At 40.7% G+C, this 13,768-nt stretch overlaps 1 protein-coding gene across 2 annotated transcripts; it reads left to right on the top strand.

Moving 5' to 3' along the window:
* The first annotated feature begins 3,399 nt into the window (after positions 1-3,399).
* On the top strand, positions 3,400-13,596 carry chaf1b (chromatin assembly factor 1, subunit B). 2 transcript variants are annotated; one of them, XM_030427255.1, is made up of 14 exons: positions 3,400-3,487; positions 3,855-4,000; positions 4,909-5,041; positions 5,152-5,272; positions 5,750-5,853; positions 6,022-6,118; positions 6,269-6,353; positions 6,678-6,771; positions 6,895-6,964; positions 7,048-7,139; positions 7,250-7,409; positions 7,704-8,276; positions 12,054-12,142; positions 13,000-13,596. In XM_030427255.1, exons 2-14 carry the CDS (start codon positions 3,875-3,877, stop codon positions 13,098-13,100), a joined length of 1,845 nt encoding a protein of 614 aa, XP_030283115.1. In that variant the 5' UTR covers positions 3,400-3,487; positions 3,855-3,874; the 3' UTR covers positions 13,101-13,596. The 2 variants fall into 2 exon arrangements, with proteins under 2 accessions (XP_030283115.1, XP_030283114.1); XM_030427254.1 differs by having other exon boundaries at positions 7,048-7,160.
* The last annotated feature ends 172 nt before the right edge of the window (positions 13,597-13,768 follow it).

Below are 13,768 nucleotides of genomic sequence, written 5' to 3'. Positions count from 1 at the left end.
ACTGGGGGAGAAGCTGCGGGTGATGGGTGTAGACGACACAATGATCTCCTGGATTACTGACTACCTGACAGGCAGGCCACAGTTTGTCCGTATGGGCAGTAGAGGTCGACCAATAGTGGATTTTTAAAGGCCGATATAATAACGATAGATTGGAGCAGGAAAAAGCCAATAGCCGATTAATCGGCCGATATCACTCACTCCCCCTCCCCCCCGCAAAAAAATTCCACACTGTTGGAAATGAACAATCTTTGACTTTATTAGCAGCAACTGTTTAACTGAACAGCTAAGTCAACGTAATAAATATCCAAATATATAAAATCTCGAAGTGAAAATCAAACTCAAAGTAATAAATACCTAAATAAATAAATAAATCTGGATAAATTAAGTGATCCTTCACATTTTGTGAGTGATGGCACTGTGTGCCATAGAAAATAATAATCACAAAACAAGGCGTATAGTGAAGGGATTTAAACTGTGATTTTGTCATCCTCCCATATACAGGCTGTAACCACTAACCAGCTAGGGATGGTATGTGTCATGACTGTAGATTCCTGTTCCTTGTTTTGCATTCGGTTGTCATGATTTTGTTTTCTGTCTACTTTCCATGTCCTTGTATCTTGTCTTGTGTCTTTTGTTTTTCCATGCCCTCATGTGTCCTTTAAGTTCTCCTGTGTATTTTCCTATGTTCCCTCTGGCTCCCTCTGTCTATTGCTTTGTTCCCTTCATGTTCTCATGTGCTCCTCCCCTTCGTTACCTCACCTGTTGGTCCACCTCACCTGTTCCTCGTCTTGTCATCAGTGTCTGTGTATTTAGTCTCTGTGTTCCCTTCACTCCTTGTCTGGTCATTGTTCTTGTCAGCCCCTGTCTACGTCCATGTTCTTCAAGTCCTGTTCTGGTTTTGAGCTTTCCATGGTTGATTTGAACTTTGCCTTTTTCTTTGTACTTTGTCTTGCTTTTTAGTTACTTTGCCTCTTGCCCCCGTTTTGTCTGCTTCTGTTTTTTTGTCTTCAGCTTTAAAATAAAGCTCGCTTTTTGTTTCCCCATATCCTTGCCTCTCGTGTAACTCCATTTGGGTCCACCTTCCCCTTTCCATAGTCTTCCCTAAAACCCCGACCTGACAGTATGTTAGGATTTTATCTTTATCTTATCCATACTCTTAACAGTCCTGTTTATCACTACTAAAGAATGTTTTTTTAATTATCTTTTTTTTAAAACAGGAATTCATTTATATTTCAAATATAACTACATATTGTTTCCACTGCAGCAACAGTAAAGTTTACAACAGCAAAGTCACTATATAAACTCCGTAATATCTGGAAACAAATCGGGGGGGGGGCTGGTTTGTCTCAGCCAGCAGCTAAAGTTTACAAGAAATTGCCAAATTTTAAGATTCATGTCAAACTAAGATGAACAGACTACACACAGACAGCTTTCATTTTAGCGTGTTCTTAACAAGCACTGTGGTCGTGTAAAACGTGCAGGTGGAAATGTCGCTGTTTATGCTGAAATGTGATGCACGTTTATGCTTGTTGAACAAGTGGTACTAATTGCCTCCGCAAAGGACGTTATGTTTGACTTTCAACTCGTGAAGGTTTTTTGCACTTACAATAACACGTGTCGCCGTCTCCACCTGGGTCACTTCTCTCCTCTCGGCAGAGAGAGGAGCAGCACCGCCCCCCATTGATCAGAGAGCAGGGCCGGGAAGAATGGCGCTGTGGAAAAAAACTGCAGCCATCGGCCACTATCGGAGCCAAGTTCCGCCGATTCCAATAGTTTGTAAAACGTCCTATCGGCCAAAACGATTAATCGGTCGACCTCTAATGGGCAGTGTTCTGTCTGATGCGGTGGTTAGTGATACAGGAGCTCCACAGGGGACTGTACTGTCTCCTTACCTGTTCACCTTACACACCACTGACTTTCAGTACAACACTGGGTCGTGTCACCTGCAAAAGTTTTCTGACGACTCGGCTGTTGTTGGGTGTATAAGTGAGGGACAAGAGGAGTACAGGGCACTGGTAGACAACTTTGTGGAGTGGACTGGACAGAATCACCTGCGGCTAAACATCAGCAAGACCAGAGAGATGGTGATAGATTTCAGGAAGAAGAGGAAGACGGCTTTCCAACCACTGCGCATTCTGGGAAAGGATGTGGAGGTGGTGGAGGATTACAAGTACCTGGGTGTTACCATCAACCACAGACTGGACTGGAGATCTAACACTGAAGCTGTTTACAAGAAGGGGATGAGCAGACTTTACTTCCTGAGGAAGCTGAGATCCTTCGATGTGTGCAGCAAGATGTTGGAGATCTTTTATCAGTCTGTGGTGGCCAGTGTACTTTTCTTTGCTGTGGTTTGTTGGGGAAGCAGCATCGGAGCCAGCGACACCAACAGACTCAACAAACTGATCAGGAAGGCTGGCTCTGTGATTGGCTACAAACAGGACACTCTGGAGGCTGTGGTGGAGAGGAGGACACAGAAAAAACTGTTATCCATCATGGATAATCCTTTCCACCCTCTCCAACTCACACTGGTCAGACAGCGGAGCACCTTCTCCGGAAGGCTGCTTCAGCTTCGCTGTCGTAGCAATAGATACAGGAAATCTTTCCTGCCACAAGCCATCACTTTATACAACAACTCTCTTACCTCTGCCTGACAGAGAACTCTGGTCTCTCTACTGTTTTGTTGTATATTATTATTGTTATAGTATATTTTGCATATTTTGTTTTGTTGTATATATTATTGTTTATAGCACACTGTGCACTGTATATATACACTATGTATATATTGGCTTCTATTTATGTTATATACAAAGTGTTTTATTTGCAGACCCACTACTGCTGTAACAAAATAATTTCCCAGTCTGGGATCATTAAAGTAATTCATCCTATCTATCTATCTATCTATCTATCTATCTATCTATCTATCTATCTATCTATCTATCTTTCTTTCTTTCTTTCTTTCTGTGAGTAGTGTATATATATATATAATATTATTCTTGCGTTTCTGAACTGCCGAGCGGGTGCCAGGAGATGCCACGGACATGCCACAGGTTTCCGCAGACTGCCACTGCGGTGCCACTACCTGGCAATGCCACTGGGAAGATCTCGCAGTCTCCCCCTCTCCCGACTGTGTTGGTCGGCACCTTGCATGGCAGCCACCGCCATCAATGTATGTATGAATTGCTGTAAGTCGCCCAAGACAAAAGTGTCGGCTAAATGCCGTAAATGTAGAATGAGTAGACGCGTTTGGAAAATGTTTGAAAAAGTGCTCTGTCCATCTACATGAATGGGAAAACTGAAATGACCGGCTTTTCCGAACTTACATCACCCACAATCTTAAAATTGGTGATTTTTAGATGGACGTGAACGCGCCAGATGGTTACCCCCTTCTTCCGTATTGTCCTCCAATCAGTAAAGCCTACGGGACCGGAAGTTTTGAAAGAAACGTACGCGGGAAATTATAGTTCGCCCCAGTAGTACAACAGAGGAGGTAAGGCGCAGTGAAATACTTCGCGATAACTACATTTTAACGAACAAATGGAAAACAACGAATTGTGTTTATCGCAGATATAGCCGTTAGTTAAGAGTAACTTGTGTTTGCACGCGCCTGGTTGTGTCGTTTCCCAATAACGACTGCCACAAATTACCCCAACAGTCCCGCTGAGTATATTGCTAACGGGGTTAGCTAGTTTTTGCAGTCGGTTCCTGTGATTCTGTGAAGTTAAATTATTTACTTCTTTATCCCGTATTAAATGTTTCGTATTGATCCGCATGTAGAGTTAGCAGTCTGTGTTTGTTACTAAGGCCAATGTCGGCTTTGTTATGTCCGGAGCTTCAAATGTTTTTTCTCTCTTAAGGTCTGTGTTAAATAAACAATATGAAGGTGGTAACGTGTGAGATTGCATGGCACAACAAGGAGCCAGTTTACAGCCTGGACTTCCAGCACAGCTCGGATGGACGCATCCATCGGCTGGCAACAGCTGGAGTTGACACCACAGTCAGAGTGAGTGCAAAGGAAGAAGTCAATATATCAGTACATCTGGTTAAAGCGATGAACCAGCAGTTCTGCCAGAAAACTGATTAAAAGTCACTTTAATCACCATATGATGTAGTTATCGTTTACATGCCTTGTTAAGGAAAGGAGAATCGTTGGTATGACACAAAGCAAATGTGACTTCATTCACTATATGCATGAATTCTCATAGGAAAGCAAAAAAATAAATAAATGCTGGTCAAAGAAGTGGGATTCACATTTTCTGCTGAACAAAAAGTCATCTAACATCAAATAGTGATTTTTTTTTTTTACAGAATCAAATTCAGCATTTTCACATTGAGGATTAATAGGACATTATTATGGCCTTTTTTCCAGGACTTGAATTGGTTGAATTTGTCACATACAGACAGTGATGGAAAGAAACCAAGTACATTTAATCAAGTACATGTTTGAAATTGAATGTCTATTTTACTTGAGTGTTTTTTGCTACTTTATACTTCCACTTCACTACATTCTTGGAAGCATTATATTCATTTGATAACATGCAATATATAAGAATTGGCCACCTGTTTATTCATACTCCAAACAAGTAGGAGGCAGTCTATCACCATCGTAACCACTAATTGCAGATTACTGTAGCTACTGAAAGCTAGTTAGCTCAGTTAGCAATGCAGCTAGTAGTGGGTATGATAATAGGCAGTAAAAACAGCTTTTTGTAATAGATTTACAATCAAAAGTAGTATAAATTAAGCCAGGTTGTCTTCAATGGTTGAGGACTGAATAACATGCAAAACACACCATACAGAGGTTTGCAAAATACTCAATATTGAGTACAGTTTGTAAATCCCTTAAGCTGTAGTATACAAGTTGTTCAAAGTGTACAAACTTACTGACTTTTTGTACTGATCTTGATGCAGCTGTGGCGGGTAGACACGGGCCCTGACGGGAAGGCAGTGGTGGAGTTTCTGTCTAATCTGGCTCGACACACTAAGGCTGTCAACGTAGTGCGCTTCAGCCCTAATGGAGAGCTGCTTGCCTCAGGAGGAGATGGTACGTGAGACATAAAACAGTGACGCAAGGCAGTGGTGATGATGTTATTCTGAACAGATATTTTAACATATAGTGGCCTTTAGTAATGGTTTGGTTTCTATATGGTACAGATGCAGCAATTCTTCTGTGGAAGCTCAATGACTCCAAGGAGCCTGAGCAGGCCCCCATGTTCCAGGAGGACGAAGATGCTCAGCTCAACAAGGAGAGCTGGTCTGTGGTCAAGACACTCAGGTACACAACTCTGCCAGCTTCAGTCCCTTTAAGTCAGGGTGTTTTCCAGAGGACTTGTATGTATTTTCAGGGCAGCATGGCAAACTCTTGGACTGTGTTCTGACTGACTGTAGCAGAGCATAAAAAACGCAGCCTCATTATTCATTTTGACATGACCACTGTATTGGCACAGTGTCCGCCCCTGTCAAAACAGGTAAACCTGGCTCAAGTTATGCCTTTATACAAGTAAGTTTCATTTGACAGGTGCACTGTGTTGGCCAATCAGTAATGCAAGTGCAATGATCACACCCTGGATGGTATTTCAAAGTTGTAATTTCCAACACTGACAATTACACTTCTGTCAGACTTTTCTCAGTGTCTGACACTAAAAATCCCCATCAGACAAATCATATCCATTTTGCAATTTGCTGTCTGATGGATGTTAATCTGTAGCAACAGTGGTTTTAACAAATTTCTCACCATTTGATTTGTCTTTAGAGGACACATTGAGGATGTGTATGACATCTGCTGGACACGGGATGGAAACTTCATGGTGTCTGGGTCTGTCGACAACACCGCTGTTATGTGGGACATCAACAAAGGTTTGATTAGACTCAGATCTCTGTGTATTCCATACATTTTCAGTTTCATCTGCTAAATTTGCTCAGTACTTTAGTAATGCAATTCTACAATTTACTCTAAAATATGTGATAGTATATCTTATATTTGATTTATGTTTATTACATTTGTTGCAACTCTTTCTGTTTCAGGACAGAAGCTATGTATCTTGAATGATCATAAGAGCTACGTGCAGGGAGTGACCTGGGATCCTCTGGGCCAATATGTAGCAACTCTCAGCTGTGACAGGTACAGAAACAGATTTTTAGACCCCTTATGGTCTGTCTGCAGGTCTAATCTTCATTTAAAGAGTGTATGTGCTGTTGTGCAGCACATACACTGATGGCGGGGTTTCAGCAGTTTGACGCTTAAGGTGTTTTTGTTTTTCCTCCCCTTCAGAGTGATGCGTGTGTACAGTACTCACACTAAGAAGAAGGCTTTCTGTGTCAGTAAGATGAGCTCTGGGCCACTCCCAGAAGGAGAGGTCAGTAGAAACTTTGCTTTTGATGACAGTATTATATAGTTTTTTTTAATAGTTTTTAGTAGGTTTTTTTTTTTTTACATATATATAAACTTGACACACTCAAGTCTTTTGCATGTTTTTTTTTTTTTCCAGTTCTCTGTTTTGGCCATTTGTTCCCTTACACTTGTTTATGAAGCTTCTTAACATGTGTCATATGATTCCCTTTATTTTGTATTAAAGTTGATTAAATTTACTCTGTAAAATGTTCAGAGACCCTCTGCCCAGCTTTAAGTGAGTGAGACATGTAACATACCCTGAGTGCTGCATTTCTCTTCATGTTTGCAGGTCAAGCAGTACAGAATGTTCCATGACGACAGTATGAGGTCATTTTTCCGACGTCTTTCATTCACACCAGACGGGTCTTTCCTGCTTGCCCCAGGTAACCTGCTCAGCATGCCCCGAATGATGATTTCACCTGTTGAAATTTGGTGTAAAATATCATAGTAAAGATCATGTCTATAAGCTAAGTTCCCTCCTCTGCTGCCTCCTTTCTAATCCTCAGCTGGGTGTGTGGAGATTGGAGAAAACATAATAAACACCACCTACATTTTTTCCAGGAAGAGCCTCAAGAGGTAACTTTTGTGAAATGCTGTGTTATTTATAAAGAGTGAGAGTTAGCATAATATATTTATGCTTGTAAATCTCTGTGTTTCAGGCCCATCGCTCACTTACCATGTCCAAGTAAAGCCACACTGGCTGTGCGCTGCTGCCCTGTCTACTTTGGACTGAGGACCAAGAAGGGGGAAGGCAAGGACATACACCCCAATAGTAAACAGACAAGCATTATAATGAAGCCCTCCCTTTATTATGCACCCCTCAATGTTTTACTCATAATTTCTTTCCTTTGTCCTCTACAGATGGCTCTGTTGAGCCTCTTCCAAATGTTTTCCAGTTGCCGTACCGAATGGTGTTTGCTGTGGCATCTGAGGATTCCATCTTTTTGTATGACACACAGCAGACCCTGCCTTTTGGCCTGGTGTCCAGTGTCCACTACCACACGCTCAGTGACCTTACATGGTAAAAACTAAGACTCTCCTCTAATGTCCTCTTCTGAAGCGCTCTCTTGTATAGAGAAGAACCTTCTTGAATAGTTGTCATTTTTAGAAGAAATTGAGTTTTGAGTCCTGGTCCTAAGTGAAAATCATTCAATTTAACAACAATTAGTTAGACAAGAATATATATACATTAGGGTTAGGGTTGGGAAAAGAGGAGTGATATATAAAAACGGGTAAGAACAAAAGATAACTGAATGTTCTGTGTGTCATTCATCCATCCAACCACTGACATGTTTTTCTATTATATCCCCTTTAGGTCTCGTGATGGTTCCTTCCTGGCTGTGTCCTCTACAGATGGCTACTGCTCCTTCCTCTCTTTCTCTCCAGGGGAGCTGGGCACTCCGCTGAAGGAGCCCCCCACCCTGGAAGTCTTTGCCCCAAACAGTGGTGTAGAGAAAAAGGGCAAGAAAGCCAGGACCTCTTCTCCCATGACCCAGTCACCAAGCTCAGCCCCGACTCCCATGTCCCAAACCGGCCTCGGCAAAGATGCACCCTCTGTCACCCCCCCTGAGGAGAAGAAGAGCACCCCCAGTGCCAAGTCTAAACCCCAGCCCCGTAGGATCACCCTCAATACCCTGGAGGGCTGGGGGAAGCCCTCGACCCCCAAAGCCTCAGCTCCTTCAGCACCTCAAACCCCTACATCTGCAAGCACAAGCGCACCTTCAACTCCACAGCCCCCTGCAGCCCCTCTCACCCCGACCAGCTCCTCTAAAAAACAGCCACGCATTGCCCCCCTCACTCCATCTACCCCTAAAGTCCTCAACAGTGCCAATACTGCTGGACCCACCACCCCGAAGGGTACAACCACCCCTAAGGGGCCCACCCCAAGGTAAAAACAAAATAAGTTATCATGACTGATTCTGACAGAGAGAGCAACTTGTGAATGTTTGTATTAGTACAGCAATGCGTTGATCATTGGCAGGTACGTTTTTCATTGCATGTAAAGAAAATTGTTTGTTTTAGGACTGCAACTCATGATAATTGCATTGTTCATTATTTATTTGATTTCAGGAAATAATGAGAAATTCCAATCACAATTTCCTCCATCTTCAAACTTCCTGTTTCTTCAAAATCTAAACTAAGAAAAGCTGCGAAAAGTCAAGTTGTCTTCAAATTGCTTCTTTTGTCCAACCAAAAGTCCAGGACCTAAAGACTCTTCATCTACTGTCATATATATCAAAGAAAGGAAGCACATCCTCATGCTTAAGACGCTGAAACCAGTAAAATGTTTTGTATTAAAAATGACTGAAATATATTCAACCCTTTTCAAAATGGTTGGCAATTGGTTTTCTTCCAGTTGATTAATCGATTTATATTGCAGCTCTAATTTACTCATGTAACATGTTTCAAGAAGAGGGTTACAAAGGTCACAGTTGCCAAACTCAGACAATATAAAGTATCTGGATAAATACAGGGTTTCCTTCAGGATTTTTTTAAACCGTGGGGGAGGTCTGCCCGAGTGGAAGAGGGGTGGTGACGACGGCAACATGAATTTTTAAATGTGAAATTATGACTATTTCAAACTGAATGTTTTTCTAAATACATTATTTACTATAGGGTTTCCGGTACATGGCTTGAAAATAATAATTGCAAATAGGATCTTGCAGTATCACTAGGCCAAAACAACAAACACAACAACAACAAATTAAAGATATAAGTTAAATAACTAAACTAGTCTATACTGAATACCTCAACCTCCTTCTCTGCCTCTCCTCTTTTCTCTCCTCCACTCACCTCCTGCACTACTTCTGCTTGTGCTCTTATCTAATATATTATTGGGAAGTGTTAAATTCATTCACATCACCAATACCACGCAGGTAATGTTAGGAATATTTAAATATTACACTCATCATGGTACACATCATTATCATTTCTATTGACTTGAGGGAATAACATCACGACAATAAGTCAAGAACATTGAGCCTCTCCTTTATGTAAGGTTACCTGACTCCTCCTCTGGAACCTTTCTCTTCTTTTGAAAATAGTTGAATATACTCATCTGAAAATGTAACCAGAAAAGAGTCATGGCAGAAATTTACCTGGGCATTACCTAAGCTAACGTTATGTCGTGCTGTTCAAAACGTGTATCTGAAATGTAACAGGTTTCCTCTATCAATAGAAAATTAAGTTTTACAGTTAAAAATTAATCTACAACAAAATAATATCTCTCTCTACTGTATAACCAAAGACTCGACATGCTTTATTAGGCCTAAAGTAATCTCTCTTTAACAAGTGTCAATGGTACAAAAATAAAATAAAAATAAGAATCTCTCTGAAATAATATCCTGTATCAACCAATCAGTAACACATTTATCAGGATTTTTTATGTAGCCTAATCCATCTATACATTAGGGTCGTTTTCACTGGTTTGAACAAAACTGTATATATAGGCCTATAAAAATATATAACCTAGCTTAGGTACCTTTCTTTCACCCTTTTCTCTCCCTCCACGTCGGACTGTTGTCTCTACTCTCTTCGTCTTTCGCGCGCCGCAGCTAGACAGGCAGGTGGTGACTCCGGTGTTGGTTTTTCAAATTAAGGGTGGGCTATTTGCAGCGTAGCGTCACATTTCATGAAAAACACCATGTTTTGTGCCAAAATCACATTTCATACAATAATTTACATTAATATAAACATAAAACAACATTAAAATAAGGTTTAAAAAAAAACAAAACATTATTCTGAAGGTGTGGCGGCTTTTATTTTGCCGTGGCGGTGCGCCACAATCAATTACATGTAGAGGAAACCTTGAAATATTTAAATCAAAGATGTACAATTATAGTAAGATGAGAACAACTCAACAGACTTCTGATGTGACCCCCAGAGGGAGACTGTTTCACAACGCAGGTCTAAGACAGCAGAAGCTTGTTCACCACAAGTCTTAAACTTTGATTGGGGCACTCACAGCCAAGTTGTGTGACATCTTCAAACAGACAGATATCAAATTTAGTCGTAAGCCTTACAGGAAGCTAGTGTATGCTTAAAGCTGTAGTCTGGAGTTCTGAGAAAAACGTTGACTCATTCAGAATATTTGAATGAGCACAGCTCCCAGGTTATCATTACCTGGTGCAACATTTTTGCCATGCTGCCTTTCTGAAGCATGAGTAACTTTATTTCTCTAAACCAATTCAACCACTTTAGAGCTTACTGAACATGAACTAATGTTATAACTGCCCAGTCATGTGAAAGACGCTTTTGCTAACCAGTAGCTGTAAAGACAAAGCTAAACACAGAGTTAGCATACAAGCTAGATTTACCAACAAGCTACGTAGCTCGAGTGCGAGTATTACCGCAACCACTGGCATTTTAGACTTGTGGTTAAAGAATAAAATGAAATGATATCAAGCAGGCGTCCTTACTTGTCCAGCAGACAAGTGGTCAAGTCGGCGTCGCTTTTGAGTCCTTACAAATCTCGCAGCTCCGTCCACCTCTGAAATGGCGCTCCGATATTTATCCTAGTTTCCTTTCTGGCCCGGTCCAATACGTTGCTTTTTGATGTGGGAAATAGTGGGGCATTTTTCTGCTGTTGCCTTTCTGCAATTTTTCACAGTTTGTTCACAGTATTTGACCAGGTGAGAGCAGGCCACTGCACCTGCACAGGGGAGGGGTGCTGCAGAATAGGCACGGCCTATGCATGAGCATGATTGACGCTTCTCAGACACTCCCCTTGGCTTAGATTAGTTGTGTTGATTCTGAAGTGGTGGATTCTTGCAAAACAAATTATGGCTACTGGGTGGAGCCACAGACAGTGGATTTTTACACAGCTGACATGTAACTTATTCTACTGTCAGATCATAATGACAGTTTCATCAACTATAACAAAAATAGTTACAGACTACAGCTTTAATACTAATCATGCAGCAGAATTATTGTAAATAATATACAGTTAAAGGTATTTAAAACTCTGTTCAGATGTGCTGTAGGTGGTGTGAACAATGCAGGTGCTGCCTCACACAAGAGCACATATGGTAATTTATGGAAATACTTGAACTATTCAAATGTGTTGTGAGTCAGACTGAGGAAGTAACCACACACAGTGCACACTGCATCAACCTCTCTGCCCTGTATGGTTAAAGTAACTAAGCTGATTACCTCTAAAGATGCACTTTACAGAGAGCAATACTGAAATTAAAAGAAGGGTTCTTTTAACCTATGACATGCTCTTTTACAATATATATTCAAATGTTCTTCTAGCAATGCAAGAAAAGTATAAATAGTGATGGGCTGGTGGTGTTTGTGTTGGTGTCCAGTGCTCATGGCTGGCAGTGAGAACAAAGCCCTGTCTGGAATGAGGGATTCGTTGGACCCCCCACTGACTATAAAATAATAATCGCTCTGACAGACTGTGTAGACAATGGCAGGTCCACACATGCTTTTGTATTTGCCTTGTATCTGTAACTTGGAACGTTTGCCTTGGCTAGTCGTGACTAGTTCTACTAGTGGGCAGCAACTGAATCAGAAGAACAAAGACAGGATATATGAATTGGAACAGTGGTTTTCTTTGTTCTCTCTAGTTTATTGGCATTTTATGCTTGTGTGTGTGTTTTTTTTCTGATCTCATGCTTGAAGAGTCTTTACCATTCGTGTCTTTTCTGTTTGTTTACAGGAGAGTATCTCTGACTCCTGTTGGAGTCCGATCTCCAGCTGTTGGTTCCCTCTTCTGCACTCCCTCTTCCACTGAGAAGGCCAAACATGGTTAGTGAGGGCAGCCACTGTGGATCCAAATATCAACAACACAAGTTTTATGATTGAAAATCATGTACATTACTATTCAAAAACCTAATCAGCAGACTCAGTCCCAGAGTTTGTTTTGATTAGGGATGCACCAAACCAACTTTTTTCTCTGCTGATACCAACTCAATGATCCCATACAAGTGCTCTGTGTCAAACTCATTGCTATCAATTTTAATGGAAGGTAACAAGGCCAGGGGCTGCTGAGGCACTCAAAAAATATAACTTAAGCAATGTTATTGTTTAAATCTTGGGGCTTTATTTGTTCTTAGTTTTTACCTGAGGGGGTTTGTTTAAAGCCTTTATAATTATCTTCTCATGTTTCTTGCCCAGTGTGACTTCTTTGTAGCATTATAGTCATGTTCATGGATTCAAAACTAAACCCAATTATTAGAGCAAAGTGGAATTATTCTGTTCTGTCTTTTAATGAGATGAAACTTAAACTGGCAATAGACAGGTTTTTTACTTTAACATATCCTCATAAAGTAAATCATTGCTTAATATAATCGCCATAGAATAATGACGCCTTCATTGTTTGGATTTGTTTGCTTATAAACCTTGGTTTCATTATGCAGTCAGGTCAGACTGGCAGCAGGGCACCATTTCCATCTGCTTTCGCCTCGACATTTTAGACTCAATGAATAAATAAACTCACGTTTTGTCCAGTTTTGTTGGTAGTTGCAACTTTGAAGAAAAGTGGAAACAATCTAGTTAACAATAGTACAGCTTACATGTTACACACAGTTCCTTACACATCAGCAGAAGACTATAGTCATCATGTCACCCTTCTGTCACTGATTCCTTCATTTGTATTTCTCCAGAGCGTCCCTCTCCTCCCACTGATCCAGTGTGCCAGCCTCCAGAGTCCAAACGGCCCAAGACCAGCAAGGCCTCAGCAAAGACCAAAGGCGCGAAGGCTTAGTGTTTACGTCGTGGTGCTGTGATATCAGATGGAAAAAACACCAGTACAAAACCACTGAGGTTGCCCATGGATGTAACACAACAGTGCAATAGCATTGTGTTTTGGGTTGATATAGTCTGTTCATAAACTAGATGAAGCTGAAACGTCAGATAATGTACTCAGTTATACAACAAACTGCATTGCAGTAAGTGTCCTTGAATTAGCTCTTTTAGTATTGTTTTGAGGTGATCGTATCATATTTGATTTGTTTGACATTCAGGTGCTTATGTTCTGTTGTAAAAAAAAAAGGAAAGTTGTCTCATTTCTTCTTAAAGTTTGATTATAAAACTAAACTAAATAAATCTAAAAAACAAAGCAAGTGCTTCAAGGCTTAATACCTTGTGAGAACTTTATATACAACTTGAAGACTCAAGACAGTTGGGTAAAAAACTCAACATTGTCAAGCATATAAGGGTCTTTTTCTTATTGTCTAATAAAGGATTTTTCATAAAAGGGTCATGTTTGAGTGGTTTGCAGTAAATGGCTGTGGGATGATTCATGCTTTAACGAAAAGCAGCTGCTGACTGTGTAGAATGTTATTAGGGAACAATCATTCTTAGGCTCTTTTTGTTGAACCTAAAGTGAAATGGCATTTATCTCTTGAGAAAGCTTCACATTTATATTGCGAA

Source organism: Sparus aurata, chromosome 9, assembly GCF_900880675.1.
Source record: "Sparus aurata chromosome 9, fSpaAur1.1, whole genome shotgun sequence".
NCBI lineage: Eukaryota > Metazoa > Chordata > Actinopteri > Spariformes > Sparidae > Sparus > Sparus aurata.
The sequence above is the reverse complement of the archived record's forward strand: the minus strand, read 5'-3'. Positions and strand labels throughout refer to the sequence as shown.

What these genes read in the sequence shown, in the direction of transcription:
- chaf1b (XM_030427254.1), top strand. Translation starts at nt 3,875, where the DNA reads ATGAAGGTGGTAACGTGTGAGATTGCATGGCACAACAAGGAGCCAGTT. An exon ending in CCTAAGGGGCCCACCCCAAG is followed by an intron (nt 8,277 to 12,053) that starts GTAAAAACAAAA and finishes GTTTGTTTACAG; the next exon opens with GAGAGTATCTCTGACTCCTG. An exon ending in CACTGAGAAGGCCAAACATG is followed by an intron (nt 12,143 to 12,999) that starts GTTAGTGAGGGC and finishes GTATTTCTCCAG; the next exon opens with AGCGTCCCTCTCCTCCCACT.